The sequence below is a fragment of the Manis javanica genome, chromosome 7 (genome assembly GCF_040802235.1).
Source record: "Manis javanica isolate MJ-LG chromosome 7, MJ_LKY, whole genome shotgun sequence".
NCBI lineage: Eukaryota > Metazoa > Chordata > Mammalia > Pholidota > Manidae > Manis > Manis javanica.
Window position 1 is genome coordinate 80,728,013 of NC_133162.1, and position 14,092 is coordinate 80,742,104.

Consider the following 14,092-nt stretch of genomic DNA (forward strand, 5'->3'; position numbering starts at 1 on the left):
TTGCAATTTTTATCCCAGTATCTCCTTGGAGTCATACATTAAGAGTGTGTTTTCATACTTGGATGTATGTCCTTTATTTTGGCTTTTTGTTATTAATATCTAATTTGATTGCATTGAGGTTAGAGAACTTTGAATAATATCAATTCTTTAGTGCTTATTTATTGAATCTTCCTTTGTGAAGTGGTATATGCTCAATTTTTGCAAACACTATGGGTAAAGGCATCTGTATATTTCTATTATATCAAGCTTTCTTACTGTATTCTTCAAAATCTTTACTTCTCTACTAATATTTTATTGTTCTGTTTGTTCTATCAGTTTTGGAGAGTGTTGTCATAAAATTTCCATTAAGGCCATGAATTTGTCAGATTCTTCCCATTATGTCATAGGGTTCTGTTTGTTTGCTTTCTTTCTTCCAAGCTTTGTTATTAGGTGTTTATAAGTTCAAGATTTAAACCATCTTATAATGACAATCTTTATCCTCAAAATAAAGCCTTTTCCTTAATCTATCTCATATTGATATTACTACAATAGTTTTCTTTAGCTACTATTCATCTGGCATATCATTTTCAATTAATTTATTTTCAATATTCTGCATTCTTATGTTTTAGGTGTATCTCATGAGAAACAGCTATAATTTGATCTTTTTAAAATCCAACCTAAGTACCCCTGTCTTTTAAAATGTGAGCTTAACCTGTTTACATTTACTATGGTTACTGATATGTTCAGACTAATTTTTTTTAACCTTCCTCATGTTTCTGTTAACAATGATTTTTCTTTAAAGTTTGTTTCCTGGCTTTCTTCCTTCTGTTTAATTTTTCAAAGCATTCTTATTTTTTTTGTCTGTATCTCCTTCTACTTCTGTTCTTTACTTGCTACCCTTAAATTTTTTACTTTAAAAAATCTAGTGCTGCATTGTGCAAAACAGTAGGGCTAAATACACTCCCTGAGTTCAAGCTCTACTACAAAGCCACAGTAATCAAGACAATTTGGTACTGGCACAAGAACAGATGCATAGGCCAATGGAACAGACTAGAGAGCCCAGATATAAACCCAAGCATATAAGGCCAATTAATATACAATAAAGGAGCCATGGATATACAGTAGGGAAATGACAGCTTCTTCAACAGCTGGTGTTGGCAAAACTGGACAGCTACATGCAAGAGAATGAAACTGGATTATTGTCTAACCCCATACACAAAAGTAAACTCAAAATGGATCAAAGACCTGAATGTAAGTCATGAAATGATAAAACTCTTAGAAGAAAACATACACAAAAATCTCTTGACTATAAACATGAGAAACTTTTTCCTGAACACATCTCCTTGGGCAAAGAAAACAAAATGAAAAATGAATAAATGGGACTACATCATGTTAAAAAGCTTCTGTACAGCAAAGGACACCATCGGCAGAATAAAAAGGCATCCTACAGTATGGGAGAATATATTTGTAAATGACATATCTGACAAGGGGTTACCATCCAAAATATATAAAGAACTCATATGCCTCAACACCCATAAAGCAAATAACCCTATTAAAAAATAGGCAGAGGATATGAACAGACAGTTCTCCAAGGAAGAAATTCAGATGGCCAACAGGCACATGAAAAGATGCTCCACATCATTAATTATCAGGGAAATGCAAACTGAAACCACAATGAGATATCACCTCACACCAGTTAGGATAGCCAACATAGAAAAGAATAGGAACAACAAATGCTGGTAAGGATGTAGAGAAAGGGGAACCCTCCTACACTGCTGGTGGGAATGTAAACTAGTTCAAGCATTATAGAAAGCAGTATGGAAGTTGCTCAAAAAACTCAAAATAGACATACCATTTGACACAGGAATTCCACTCCTAGGAATTTACCCTAAGAATGCAGTTTCCCAGTCTCAAAAGGATATATGCACCCCTATGTTTATCGCAGTACTATTTACAATAGCCAAGAAATAGAAGCAACCTAAACGTTCATCAGTAGATGAATGGATAAAGAAGATGTGGTACATATACATAACTGAGTACTATTCAGCCATAATAAGAAAACAACTCTTACCATTTGCAACAACATGGATGAGCTAGAGGGTATTATGCTCAGTGAAATAAACCGGGTGGAGAAAGACAAGTACCAAATGATTTCACTCATCTGTGGAGTATAAGAACAAAGAAAAAACTGAAGGAACAAAACAGCAGCAGACTCACAGAACCCAAGAATGGACTAACAGTTGCCAAAGAGAGGGACTTGGTGGGGGTTGGGGGATGGGAAGGGAGGGAGAAGAGGAATAAGGAGCACTACGATTAGCACACATAATGTAGCAGCAGAGGGGGCATGGGGAAGGTAGTATATCACATAGAAGACACATAGTGATTCTGCAGCATCTTACTACACTGATGGACAGTGACTGTATGTGGTGGGGACTTGATAATGGGGGGAATCTAGTAACCACAATGTTGCTCATGTAACTGTATATTAATGATACCAAAAAAACAAAAAACAGTAGAGCTAGCCACCTATAGCTAATGAACATTTGAAATGGGATCAACCGAACAATTAATATATTTTAATTAACTAATGTAAATTTTTAATGGATAACAATACAGTTTTTAAAAAGCTTTTACATATGTTTGGAACAATTTGGTTAGGTGAATCATTTTCAGCTCTAAATTTTGTGAAATCTAAATATAGATAAAATATTTTTAGCATCCAAATTGAGATGTCCTGTAAATGTAAAACATGCACCAGATTTGGATTTTAATTTTCATTCCTATACAGTTCCACCTATTCACACCCCCACCTTAATTCATTATCTCACTTTGTTTATACACAGTGATGATTTAGATTTACCAAAATGTTTACCGTTTTCTTCATCCACCTATATACCTGGCACCTGGCATCCCAGGCCTTCTCACAATTCAGGTTTCTACACCCAGCTTCTACACGCCACACTGCAGGCTGCATGGACCCTCTCAGTGTCACTAGTGCTACTGAGGACTCAAGGTGTGGGCAGAGACCCTCCTGCAGCTGGTGCCAGGGCCTCCTGCTCCGTTTGGAGTACAGCTGCTCCCCTGGGTTCTCTCTACCTCAGTGGGAGCTACCACACGCAGAAGCTACAAAAGGCTGGGGCAAGCCTGAGATGCAGACAAGAGAAGGGCCTCCACGGCGGTGCTCGGCTCAGCTTCCACACCCTACTGGCCCCTCTGGCTGGCCACCACACTCATACTTGCCCCAGACTCAGAATGGGATTGGGGGTGGGGCTGCACCTTGTCCATTCCTCTCCATCCACTCTCAGATAGTACATCCAACCATCCTGGCCACGCCCTCTGGGGGCAGATGAGGGGCCTTAGTGCCTCTGCTGTGTGAGCCCTACCTGACCAGGGTTAAGGTCAAAGGATCTTCCTCTCTCCTAAGGCCTTAGGGGGGCATTTTCCAGTGCCCATGCCACTCCTCACAGACACATGTTAGCCTGGATGAGGGGGAGGGAAAGGAGAAGCTCATTGCTTCCTTAAAATTTGCACTCTAGATGCCTCACCCTTATCCCAGCCCCTGAATAGCCCAGAAGTATGTGTTTCCCATGGGTGGTATACAAATGACGACTCTGAACCCCCTGAGGTCAACAGAGCCCATCCTCCTGGCAAGAGCTCCTCACACCCGTAACAGTGCAGTCAGAGAAGCCCATTAACGTATGAAGTAGTGTGCTGAGAGCATCATCTAGTGGTCACAATTGCCAATTACAGACAGGATTGCCCTGGACCCATATTCATTACTTCAGTGTCTTCTACCCAATAATGGGAAATACTCTTCAAAAAAGACAGGAAACATCCATTCAAAATTGTATCAAAAAGAATAAAATACCTAGGAATAAACCTAACACAAGAAGTGAAAGACCTATACCCTGAAAACTATAAGACACTCTTAAGAGAAATTAAAGAGGACACTAACAAATGGAAACTCATCCCATGCTCTTGGCTAGGAAGAATTAATATTGTCAAAATGGCCATCCTGCCCAAACCAATATACAGATTTGATGCAATCCCTATCAAATTACCAACAACATTCTTCAACGAACTGGAACAAATAGTTCAAAAATTCATATGGAAACACCAAAGACCCCGAATAGCCAAAGCAATCCTGACAAAGAAGAATAAAGTGGAGGGGATCTCACTCCCCAACTTCAAGCTCTACTACAAAGCCATAGTAATCAAGACAATTTGGTACTGGCACAAGAACAGAGCCATAGAGAGGCAGAACAGATTAGAGACTCCAGACACTAACCCAAACATATATGGTCAATTAATATTCGATAAAGGAGCCATGGACATACAATGGGGAAATGACAGTCTCTTCAACAGATGGTGCTGGCAAAACTGGACAGCTTCATGTAAGAAAATGAAACTGGATCACTGTCTAACCCCATACGCAAAAGTAAATTCAAAATGGATCAAAGACCTGAATGTAAGTCATGAAACCATAAAACTCTTAGAAAAAAACATAGGTAAAAATCTCTTGGACATAAACATGTGTGACTTCTTCATGAATATATCTCCCTGGGCAAGGGAAACAAAAACTAAAATGAACAAGTGGGACTATATCAAGCTGAAAAGCTTCTGTGCAGCAAAGGACACCATCAACAGAACAAAAAGGTACCCTACAGTATGGGAGAATATATTCGTAAATGACAGATCTGATAAAGGCTTGACATCCAAAAGATATAAAGAGCTCATGCACCTCAACGAACAAAAAGCAAATAATCCATTTAAATAATGGGCAGAGGAGCTGAACAGACAGTTCTCCAAAGAAGAAATTCAGATGGCCAACAGACACATGAAAAGATGCTCCACATCGCTAGTTATCAGAGAAATGCAAATTAAAACCACAATGAGATATCACCTCACATCAGTAAGGATGGCTACCATCCAAAAGACAAACAACAACAAATGTTGGCAAGGTTGTGGAGAAAGGAGAACCCTCCTACACTGCTGGTGGGAATGTAAATTAGTTCAACCATTGTGGAAAGCAATATGGAGGTTCCTCAAAATGCTCAAAATAGACTTACCATTTGACCCAGGAATTCCACTTCTAGGAATTTACCCCAAGGATGCAGCACTCCAGTTTGAAAAAGACAGATGCACCCCTATGTTTATCGCAGCACTATTTACAATAGCCAAGAAATGGAAGCAACCTAAGTGTCCATCAGTAGATGAATGGATAAAGAAGATGTGGTACATATACACAATGGAATATTATTTAGCCATAAGAAGAAAACAAATCCTACCATTTGCAACAACATGGTTGGAGCTAGAGGGTATTATGCTCAGTGAAATAAGCCAGATGGAGAAAGACAAATACCAAATGATTTCACTCATCTGTGGAGTATAAGAACAAAAGAAAAACTGAAGGAACAAAACAGCAGCAGAATCACAGAACCCAAGAATGGACTAACAGTTACCAAAGGGAAAGAGACTGGGGAGAATGGGAGGGTAGGGAATGATAAGGGTGGGGAAGAAGAAAGGGGGTATTATGATTAGCATGTATAATGTGGGGGGTGAGGGAAAGGGGAGGGCTTTGCAACACAGAGAAGACAAGTAGTGATTCTACAACATCTTACTATGCTGATGGACAGTGACTGTAATGGGGTTTGTGGGGGGGACTTGGGGTAGGGGAAAGCCTAGTAAACATAATGGTTCTCCATGTAATTGTAGATTAATGATAACAAAATAAAAAAAATTAAAAAACAAAAGACAGGAAACAATCCCTGGGCCCCAGCATCAACTTAAATATTTACAAACATAAAATAGTATATAGCCTTCCAGTGCTTAGAGATTATAACAACTAGGAAAAATAAAATAACTTTGCTTTCTGAAAACAAAAAGTCCAAGAATTCTTAATTAAATGTAAGATCTCCAGTGTGGCCTGACAGAATTTGTGACTTCTGGGGCTCAATAGATCATTGAGCAGAAGCCTCCAGAGGGTCACTGTGACCACCCTGATTTCTGGGGGCTTCTAGGTACCTGAGCCCCTACACAGGACCCTAACTTCACAGAAGACTGTCAGCCCACTGATGATGACAGGCTCCTGGCTAGGGTTGGGGGTTCCCACCCAGTCACCTGGGAGGCCCTAGTAAAGGCCCAAGAGGCAGGTACAATTGCTGCTGGCTCCCCCGGAGATTCACTGCACCAGGGCACACTGTATTAAACATTCAAGGCAGACAGGTTTTCTGCCACTTGCTGCTAATTCAGTTTCTAATACCAATGAAAACTCAGACACTAAAATCATGTAGGAGTGTTTGATCATAAGGACGGGGGAGCTACAGTGCAAAGCACTACTTCAGGGCCTGCACAAAGGACATCTAACGTGCTGCATTCTGATCAAGTCCTCAATGGGAGCAGAACTGGCCACATCCAAGAACAGGACACTACGCTGTGCTTCTCAGAAGCTCTGAGCCCCAGCCCTGCAGAAGGACATGTGCCAACAACCCCTTCCCAGCACGGCCCATGCTGCTGCCCTCCCAGAGACATCCAGGATCTGGTGGCATCTACCACAGTACTTATGGCTGATGAGCCTGCCTCTCACCAATCTGAGGCTGCACTGACCCAGCCCCCACCCCAGCCCTGGCTCTGCACAGATGCTGGATTGGACTTTCCAAGACTACCAGTCCATGGCCAGCCTTGGTCATGAAGGACAAGATTGAGGGGCCACCCTGAACCCAGGTGAGGGGGAGGCCAGCCCACCCTCAAAGAAAGGGGCTCTCTGCCCACCAAAGCCCCATCAGGAGACCAGGTAACTGAGGGGCACCTGCCTGCTTCCCTCCTCAACCTTGACTTTCAAGAGGGTTTGAGTCAGCTGGCCTTGGTTTAAAATCTTAGCTATGCCACTTGTAATCTGTCCCTTTGGGAAATTTGCTGAACTGTTATAACCTCAGTGTCCCTCTCTATGAGGTGGGAGATTTGTGCTGCTGGATACTTGGGGTATGGTTGAGATGTCCTCCCCACCAGCCACCGGGGCTCCTCCCCTGCTAAGCACTTCTCCAGCTCCGACTTCCTTCCTATACTGAAGACGCAGTCCTGAGCCGGCTTGTGTGGAGTTCACTGCTCTGAGGAAGACTGAGTGGAGAAATTTCTAGGGATTCCACACAGTATAGAAAGCTCCAGGGAAGGTGAGGCTGCAAGTGAGTGTGGAGCGACGGGCTTGGCGGAACCAGAGACCAGGAGAGATGCGAAAATGGGGCTGCAAGGGAGGCAGTGGTCCAGGGACCGTTGAGGCGCTACCAGATGATATCCGCCAGGGGGCGCTCTGCACCAAGTCAAACTCCGGTAGTAGCCCAAACCCAGCCCTTCCTGGCAGAGGTCAGCCTCGCCTGAGAAACATTTCCTGAGGCGGCTGCAGTCTTTTAGCAGGCCAAGGACGCCCATCATCGCATCATCCCCAGAGGCACGGAGGAGCCGGGAGCCTGCATCTGACTGACGATGTTCGTCCTGATCAGCTTCCTCGCAGTCCTGCCCGCCTCCCCTGCTTCTCATCACATGGGGGACAGAGGGGCAGGGCCAAGGCCACTGCCACACCACGGGTGGGAAGAGGGGGCAGGGAGCCCCACTGCTCCCTCCCGGCGGTGCCCTCAGCCAGGATCCCCAGGCAGGCTCCAAGCAGCGGAGAAGAAAGTGACCAGCTACCCAGTACCAGGTGAGCAGAACCCTACAGGGCAACACCCAGGCAGCTTTCCTGAAAGCCTGGCCAGCTCCGGCCTACCAGGGTCCAGATGCCCACCCCAGATGGGGGTGCTCATTACCCTGTGCCCACACATAGGCATAGCCAGGGCCCCTGTGGGAGATGAATGAGGAGGCATAGGGCAAACACATGGCCAGACCAGTCCAGGACAACGCAGGACATTTGTCCACGCTTGAGGGATGGGGAGGTAGGGAACACTGGAGAAATCTGGATTTGAATCCCACACCTTCATCATGTTAAACTGGGTGACTTGAAGTGACTCACAATTCCACTGTTATATTCACCTCAGGGTGCTGTTAAGTTAATGTGTTTGGTCCACAGTTGGTGTATACTGAGTGCTAGCTGGCATTACTAATAATGCCTGCAGGTAGGTGATGCTGGGTGCAGAGCATCCTGGCATGAATCCAGAAGGACCTAGCGATCCCAGCACCCACCCCCATGGTGAGCTTGTGTGCTGTGCACCCGTACCAACCAAAGCTGCTCCTGGCTGAGTCATCCCCCAGCTGGCTCTCTCCAGTGCTACTTGGCAGACCAGGGAGCGGTGCCTCACCTGTGCTGAGCTTGACTGGGGTGTCGCCTGCCCTTCAACACCACTGCCAAGAAAGGTGGGTAAGGGGAAGGTGAGAGCTGGGGTGGGTGACTGGGGATCAGTACTCCTGTCCCCTCTCCCTGGAGGTTACTTGCCCCCCAGCTGGCATGCAGAGTCCACCAACCTGCCCTTCTACCCATGTTTCCCCCAAAGCAGATGCCCATGCTCTAGGGCCTTGTCATCCCCACTGGAGGCTGAGGTCGGTGAATGTCACTCTTCCAAACAGCCCTTCTGATACAATCATGCCCTCCACACACGTGCAACATACACCCCATCCCCCACCCCCATGATGTAGATGGGGACTAGTGAGGGGAAGGGACATATCCAAGGCAGCTGGCACAGCCACTACAGAGGCCCAGCTCACTGTCTCCTAGAGAGGACTCTTTGTTCTGTGACACAGAGTGGAGACTGGGTCAGAGGCCTGGCCAGAAGGATGAGGGGTGGCGAAGAAAGGGCAATCAATATGTGCAAGGGGAAGACGAACTTTGTTACAGACATGCATACACACACTGGGAAGCAGTCTCATTTGCCAGACCCTCAGAGCAACCTGCAGGGGGCATTGTATTTTTGGAGCCCTTCTCCCCTTTCCTTGGTCACAGTACCCTGGCATCTACTCTGCCATGTACCTCTTTCCTTTACCAGTCCAAGTGCCTTGTGGAAGCCAGCTCCACCTACCTCCTGGGATGAGACCAGTTTATTTAGCCAATCAGTACATCTCATTCTTCAGCCATCAGGATTGTTCAGGGATGGACTGGTTGCCCAATCAAGGCTTTGAGGCAAGAGAAGATGTTTGGGAGAGGAGGGAGAGAAAGCTTTCCAGCGGGTTTGAGAGAGACACTAGAAGATATGCTGTTTCTTCCTGCTGGTCATAAAGGAGAAGATATTAGCTCCTGAAGCTGGTGTCCAGCATTTTTTAATAATAAGGCAGCCTTGATGAGGATAAAGCTGACACTTCAGAAAGCAAACAGGAGAACTAGAGAAAAAACAGACAAATTTGATATTAGCTAGCTGCTGGATCCAGCCATACTTGAAGTCCATATTATGAAGACTTTCCCACTAAAAAATTCAGTAAATTCCCCCTTAAGTTTTAAGCCAATTTTAATTGTCTTTTTTGTTTCTAGCAACTGAAAGGTTCTTACCTGATTTTCTCCTTTTGACCAAAGATAAAATAGATACTCAGGAGGTAGATAAAATACAGGACACCCATTAAATCTAAGTTTCAGGTCAACACTGAATACCTTTATAGCAGACATTATGTCCCATGCAATGTTCAGAATGCCCTTATACTAAAAATACAACTGGACATTCTGTATTTTTATTTACTAAATATGGCAACCCTATTTCAGTAGCTTGTCCAAATTCACATTATTAGGAAAAGGAAAAACCTGGGCATCAACCCACAGTTTCTAATTCTAAAGCCCCTACTACACCAGATGGGCTTCTTCCTCTCAGTCCCTATTTCCCTCCATCACCCTCCCAGTCCCGCATGCTTAGGGAATACAGAGAAGTGTCATTCTGGATCCCTAAGTGCCTCAAAGGTATTTCCCTAACTCCAGGTTCTCAGGCTTGCTGCTCCACTCCCCTAGCTCCTTGGCTCTGACTTCATCTCTGCCAATCTGTTTTGGGACTCGTCTCTCTTCTCACTTTGCACCACTTCCCTTTGCAAGCCAGCTCACTGTTTGCTTTGGCCCAAGGGCATGTCAGCATGTGTGGTTTGGGGTTTGGGTGCTCCCTTCAAGCAGTTCAGCTCTTACTCCACTGCCTTCTTCTCTCCCAGCTGCCCCAGAGCAGTCCCCAAGGCACGCTTGGCCCCTCCTGTGTACTGTCCCTATGCTCTGCTTAGAGAGTACCAGCAGCAGGAGCTGATTGTGGATAGCGAGGCATGGAGCAGGTGAGGTGATGCTGCCCCAACACAGCCTGCTGACTGAGTGCTGCCCAGCTGCCAGCAGCCCCACAGCCACCTCCTGTGGTGGTGACAACCTGAATCTCCAGCTTCCTGCAGCCGGCAGCGCCAGGGACGAAGGGGTCCGCACTCAGTGAGTGCTGGCTATGCTTGTTCTGTGCGACAGTGACTGGTTTTTGTGATCACAAATATGATGCCAGTTCACTACAGCAGATGCAAGGGAGCAAAGGAGACAAGAGGGGTGGTGGGAAGAACATTCTGGTAGGTGTCCTCCCAGAAGTGGCTCCTCTGTGTCTGTAAACTCCATATGTATTTAAACAGGATAACCCCTCCCCCTAGGAGCTGCCTTTCCCTCCAATTGCCAAGGCCACCACATCCGTGGTGTTGATGGCTGCATGAACATCGCTTGGCTGTTCATGAACGGGATGTTCCACAACTGTAAATCACTTGATAATGGTGCTAACTTTCCAGAATAAGAAGCCATATGTTATGAGTGGCCAGTGCACTAGGGTGAGGGTCTGCCACTGGGTGCCTCTGGAGCTGTGCCTCTCCAACTGGGGGTGGGGACCATGTCCTTAAGCTCCCCGCTAACAGCATTGCCACACACACCAGATGAAGGTCACAGACAGCCTCCTGGAAGTCACACTGCACATCTGCTGGTTATTGTTTGTAGCTGTCTTTGAGGTTCTGTGGAAAACACGGCTCCTTTTAGATTTAGGTCAGCTGACTGGAAAGAAAGATCGAACATAGCATCTTAAGTGTGCCGAGGGCTTTGCTGTTTATACCCGCCAACCGTGCCCCTCCCTCAGCCCTGAGGGGTTGCTGTCATTACTGTTCCCATTTCACAGACTTGAGGAACTTATATCCAGAGGTCCCATGACTTTGTCCAAGGGCATTCCAAGATCCCTGGGTATGCTTGCATTTAAGGGACTAATTCCTCACAGCGAGGTTTCTTGTTTGAAATCCAAGAAAACACCCGATAAAGGGCATTCTAAATATATTTCTTTTCTATAGATGCTGATCTCTTGTTACTGGAAAACAGGAATTAGCTTGTCTGCTGGAGGATGTGGTTGGTTCTTTATAAAAAGGATATACGAGAGATTTGCACATAGATGTTCAGCTTCATTATGCTGCCAACAGCATCCAGCAGGAGAAGAACATTTGCAGCCAGATATTTGGGTAAGAATTTTAACTTTATTCTATGTGAAGTATGATTACCTGTGCTCTTGGTTTCTAACTTGAGGGACAGGGTCATCCAAGGTCATCTTGATCATGATGAATCATCTTGACCATCTAGAATCATGATGGAGCTTTTAAAAAATCCCCAGGTAATTTTAAATACTAGAGATTTGGGTTTCATTGGTCTGATGAGACCCAGACATCAGCATATTTTTTAAATTCCCAGGTGAATCTAATGTGTAGCCAGGGCCAGGAACCCCCAGAGTAAGCCTGGGGAGGCCTCAAATGGCACACAGCAGCCTTTGCTCTGGTCTGAGTACCCATTTGTAGGGATGAGGAGTCAAGCTCTGTGCTTACAAAGCCAGGTTGCCTGGGTCTGACTCTGGGCTGGACAGGTGCTGTGGGATACTCGTCATGATATTTAACTTCCTGGCTCCCTTTCTACAATAGCAGGTGGGAGCAGCTGAAATTAACCTTTATTTCTGTTCAGTACTATTGCATTGTGGGGGAGACCTGTAAAATCTTCAGATATTTTTCCTCTCAGCTGGGTTTATAGTATCATCTGATTTGAAAGAAAAAGTCACTTCCTTTTGTGAAAGGTTCCAGCCACCAGACTTCCATGGTGTAGCAGACGTCCTCAGACTTTTGAGTACAGATGCTAATGCTTCAAGAAAAGGACAAATTAAATATTGCAGGTGATACCTGAATTTAAACAATTTAGTTGAATTAATTTTCACTGCAGTGATATTCATAAATTAACCAGGTTAATTTATTAACACATAAATTTACACATAAAAACACATAATTAACACATAAAATTAACCAGGTTAAAGTGAACAGTTAATCCAGGGTCAATTCTTGCATTCACAACACCATGCAACTACCCCGTTTGTCTAGTTTCAAAACATTTTCATCACCCCCAAAAGAAAACTCTGTACCCACCAAGCAGTTGCTTCCCACCTCCCCTGGCTCTGGCAACCACTAATCTGCTTTCTGTCTCTGTGGATTTACCTATTCTGGATACGTCATATAAATAGAATTATACAACATGGGGTTTTTTGTGTATGTTGGCTTCTTTGACTTAGAATAATGTTTCTGAGGCTCGTCCACATGGTAGCATGCATCAGTACTTCCTTCCTTTAGACTGAATTAATGTTTGAATCAATGTCTCACCACAAAAAGTTTGGCAGCTTTGTCAAAAAGGCCGAGCACTGCCATCCATGGAAGGCTTTGGGAGGGGAGGACACTCAGCCAGCACTGAAGTGTCTTCTGTCTCCTCTGCAACCCTGGGCTGTCCAGGCGGGCCCTTCTGTCTCTTGCTTTCTCCCTCTCAGTTTCTCTCTCTCTCTCTCTCTCTCTGTCTGTCTCTCCTTCCCTCCCTATACATTCTGGATTAGTAGTGAACTTGAGCTTGTTTTAAATTATAATTTTCAGGGAATTGGGGCAAATGGAAGATTCTTTGGGGTTAAATTGTGCTGCTGTACCTCAGTTCTTTGCTTTGCTCACAGTGTGGCTGTGTCAAGGGCCTACCATGGAGCAGAAAGTCAGAGGCCAGGCTGTGTGGGCCTTGGTCTCTCCTCCAGGGCCCCGTGCTAAAGCTCCCACCTAGCCATGGCAGCCCCTTGGCCACATCACTTGTTAGCTTCTTCTATGGCACTCTCCTGACCGTTTGGGCCAGTTACAGCCTGTTTTCTCACCAGCTTCCAAATTCCTGCTCATTTACCTGCCTCGTTCTCTGCCAAGGACCCGTGGTACCCCCATCATGAGTAGCCACTGTGTATCTGAATCACAGTGGAAAGAAAGATGGTGGTCTCTGCCCTTATGGGACCTGAGAAGTCAGAAAGAAGAAGGTTGCTCTGAATCCAGCCATTCCTACATATCCCCAGCTCTTTGACTCACAAGCTAATCTTCAGGGGTAAGCCCATGGGGCAGCTTAGAATGGGCACCCCCCACCCCAGCCCTCTACTGTGCCTCCCCAACTCTGTGGCTTTGCTCACTTGGCCTTTCTACAAAGCACACTCTCTCCCCTCCCTACTGTGATGGCAGGGATGGGAGGAGACCCAGGTAGGGAGGCAACAGTATGTCCTAGGAGACTAGGAGACTCAAAAACAGAGGAATTGAAGTCACAGGAAGGGCAGTGGTGGGTCGCAAGATGAAGGGCAGGTTGATGACATCTTGAGAAACTTGGACTCTTTCTCATGGGGAGTAGCGAGCTATTGAAAGTTCTAAGCATAGGACTGATCAGACCAGAATTGTTTATAGGCAGAATGACACGGCATCAGGGTGTAACGTCAGCTCTTACCTGGAGTCCTACAAAGGCTTCCTCACTGGTCTGTTTGATTTTACCCACGGCCCATCCACCTCTTCTCATTACTGGAGCAGGAACAAGGCTCTTAAAACCTAAATATGATGAGATCTGTTACTCAAAACATCCCATGGATTCTCATGTCACCCCACCTTCCAACCCACCACCCTTCACATCATCTCCGACATCCTTGACTCGTCAGCACCAGGAACACAGACTTCCGTCTTATACCATGGGCTGAATCTGTTAAATCTGTCCCCCCCACCCTCACCGCTACCACAGTATGCAACCACTAATATCTGCTTATATTTGTTTTGTGGTCTTCCTTTTGTTTTTAAGCCTGGCTTCCTAGGAATCAACTGTCTTTCTGTATGATTCAGTAAAGAGCCTATTATTGGA

At 45.3% G+C, this 14,092-nt stretch overlaps 1 protein-coding gene and 1 long non-coding RNA gene across 3 annotated transcripts in view; one reads left to right on the plus strand and one right to left on the minus strand.

Moving 5' to 3' along the window:
- The first annotated feature begins 7,428 nt into the window (after positions 1-7,428).
- ARHGAP22 (Rho GTPase activating protein 22) overlaps positions 7,429-14,092 on the plus strand; it is a 193,494-nt gene continuing 186,830 nt past the window's right edge. Inside the window, exons 1-2 of one of the 2 annotated variants that reach the window (XM_073241236.1) lie at positions 7,429-7,672; positions 11,224-11,388. In XM_073241236.1, coding sequence (XP_073097337.1) covers positions 11,322-11,388 — 67 coding nt within the window. In that variant the 5' untranslated portion in view covers positions 7,429-7,672; positions 11,224-11,321. The remainder of the gene's footprint in view (positions 7,673-11,223; positions 11,389-14,092) is intronic. The other variant, XM_073241238.1, reaches the window with a different exon arrangement.
- The window catches only part of LOC140850447 (uncharacterized), a 31,313-nt gene continuing 30,079 nt past the window's right edge, over positions 12,859-14,092 (minus strand). The window contains exons 2-3 of the long non-coding RNA XR_012133299.1: positions 13,691-13,788; positions 12,859-13,216 (exon numbers count right to left, since the gene is read on the minus strand). This is a non-coding gene — a long non-coding RNA (uncharacterized lncRNA). The remainder of the gene's footprint in view (positions 13,217-13,690; positions 13,789-14,092) is intronic.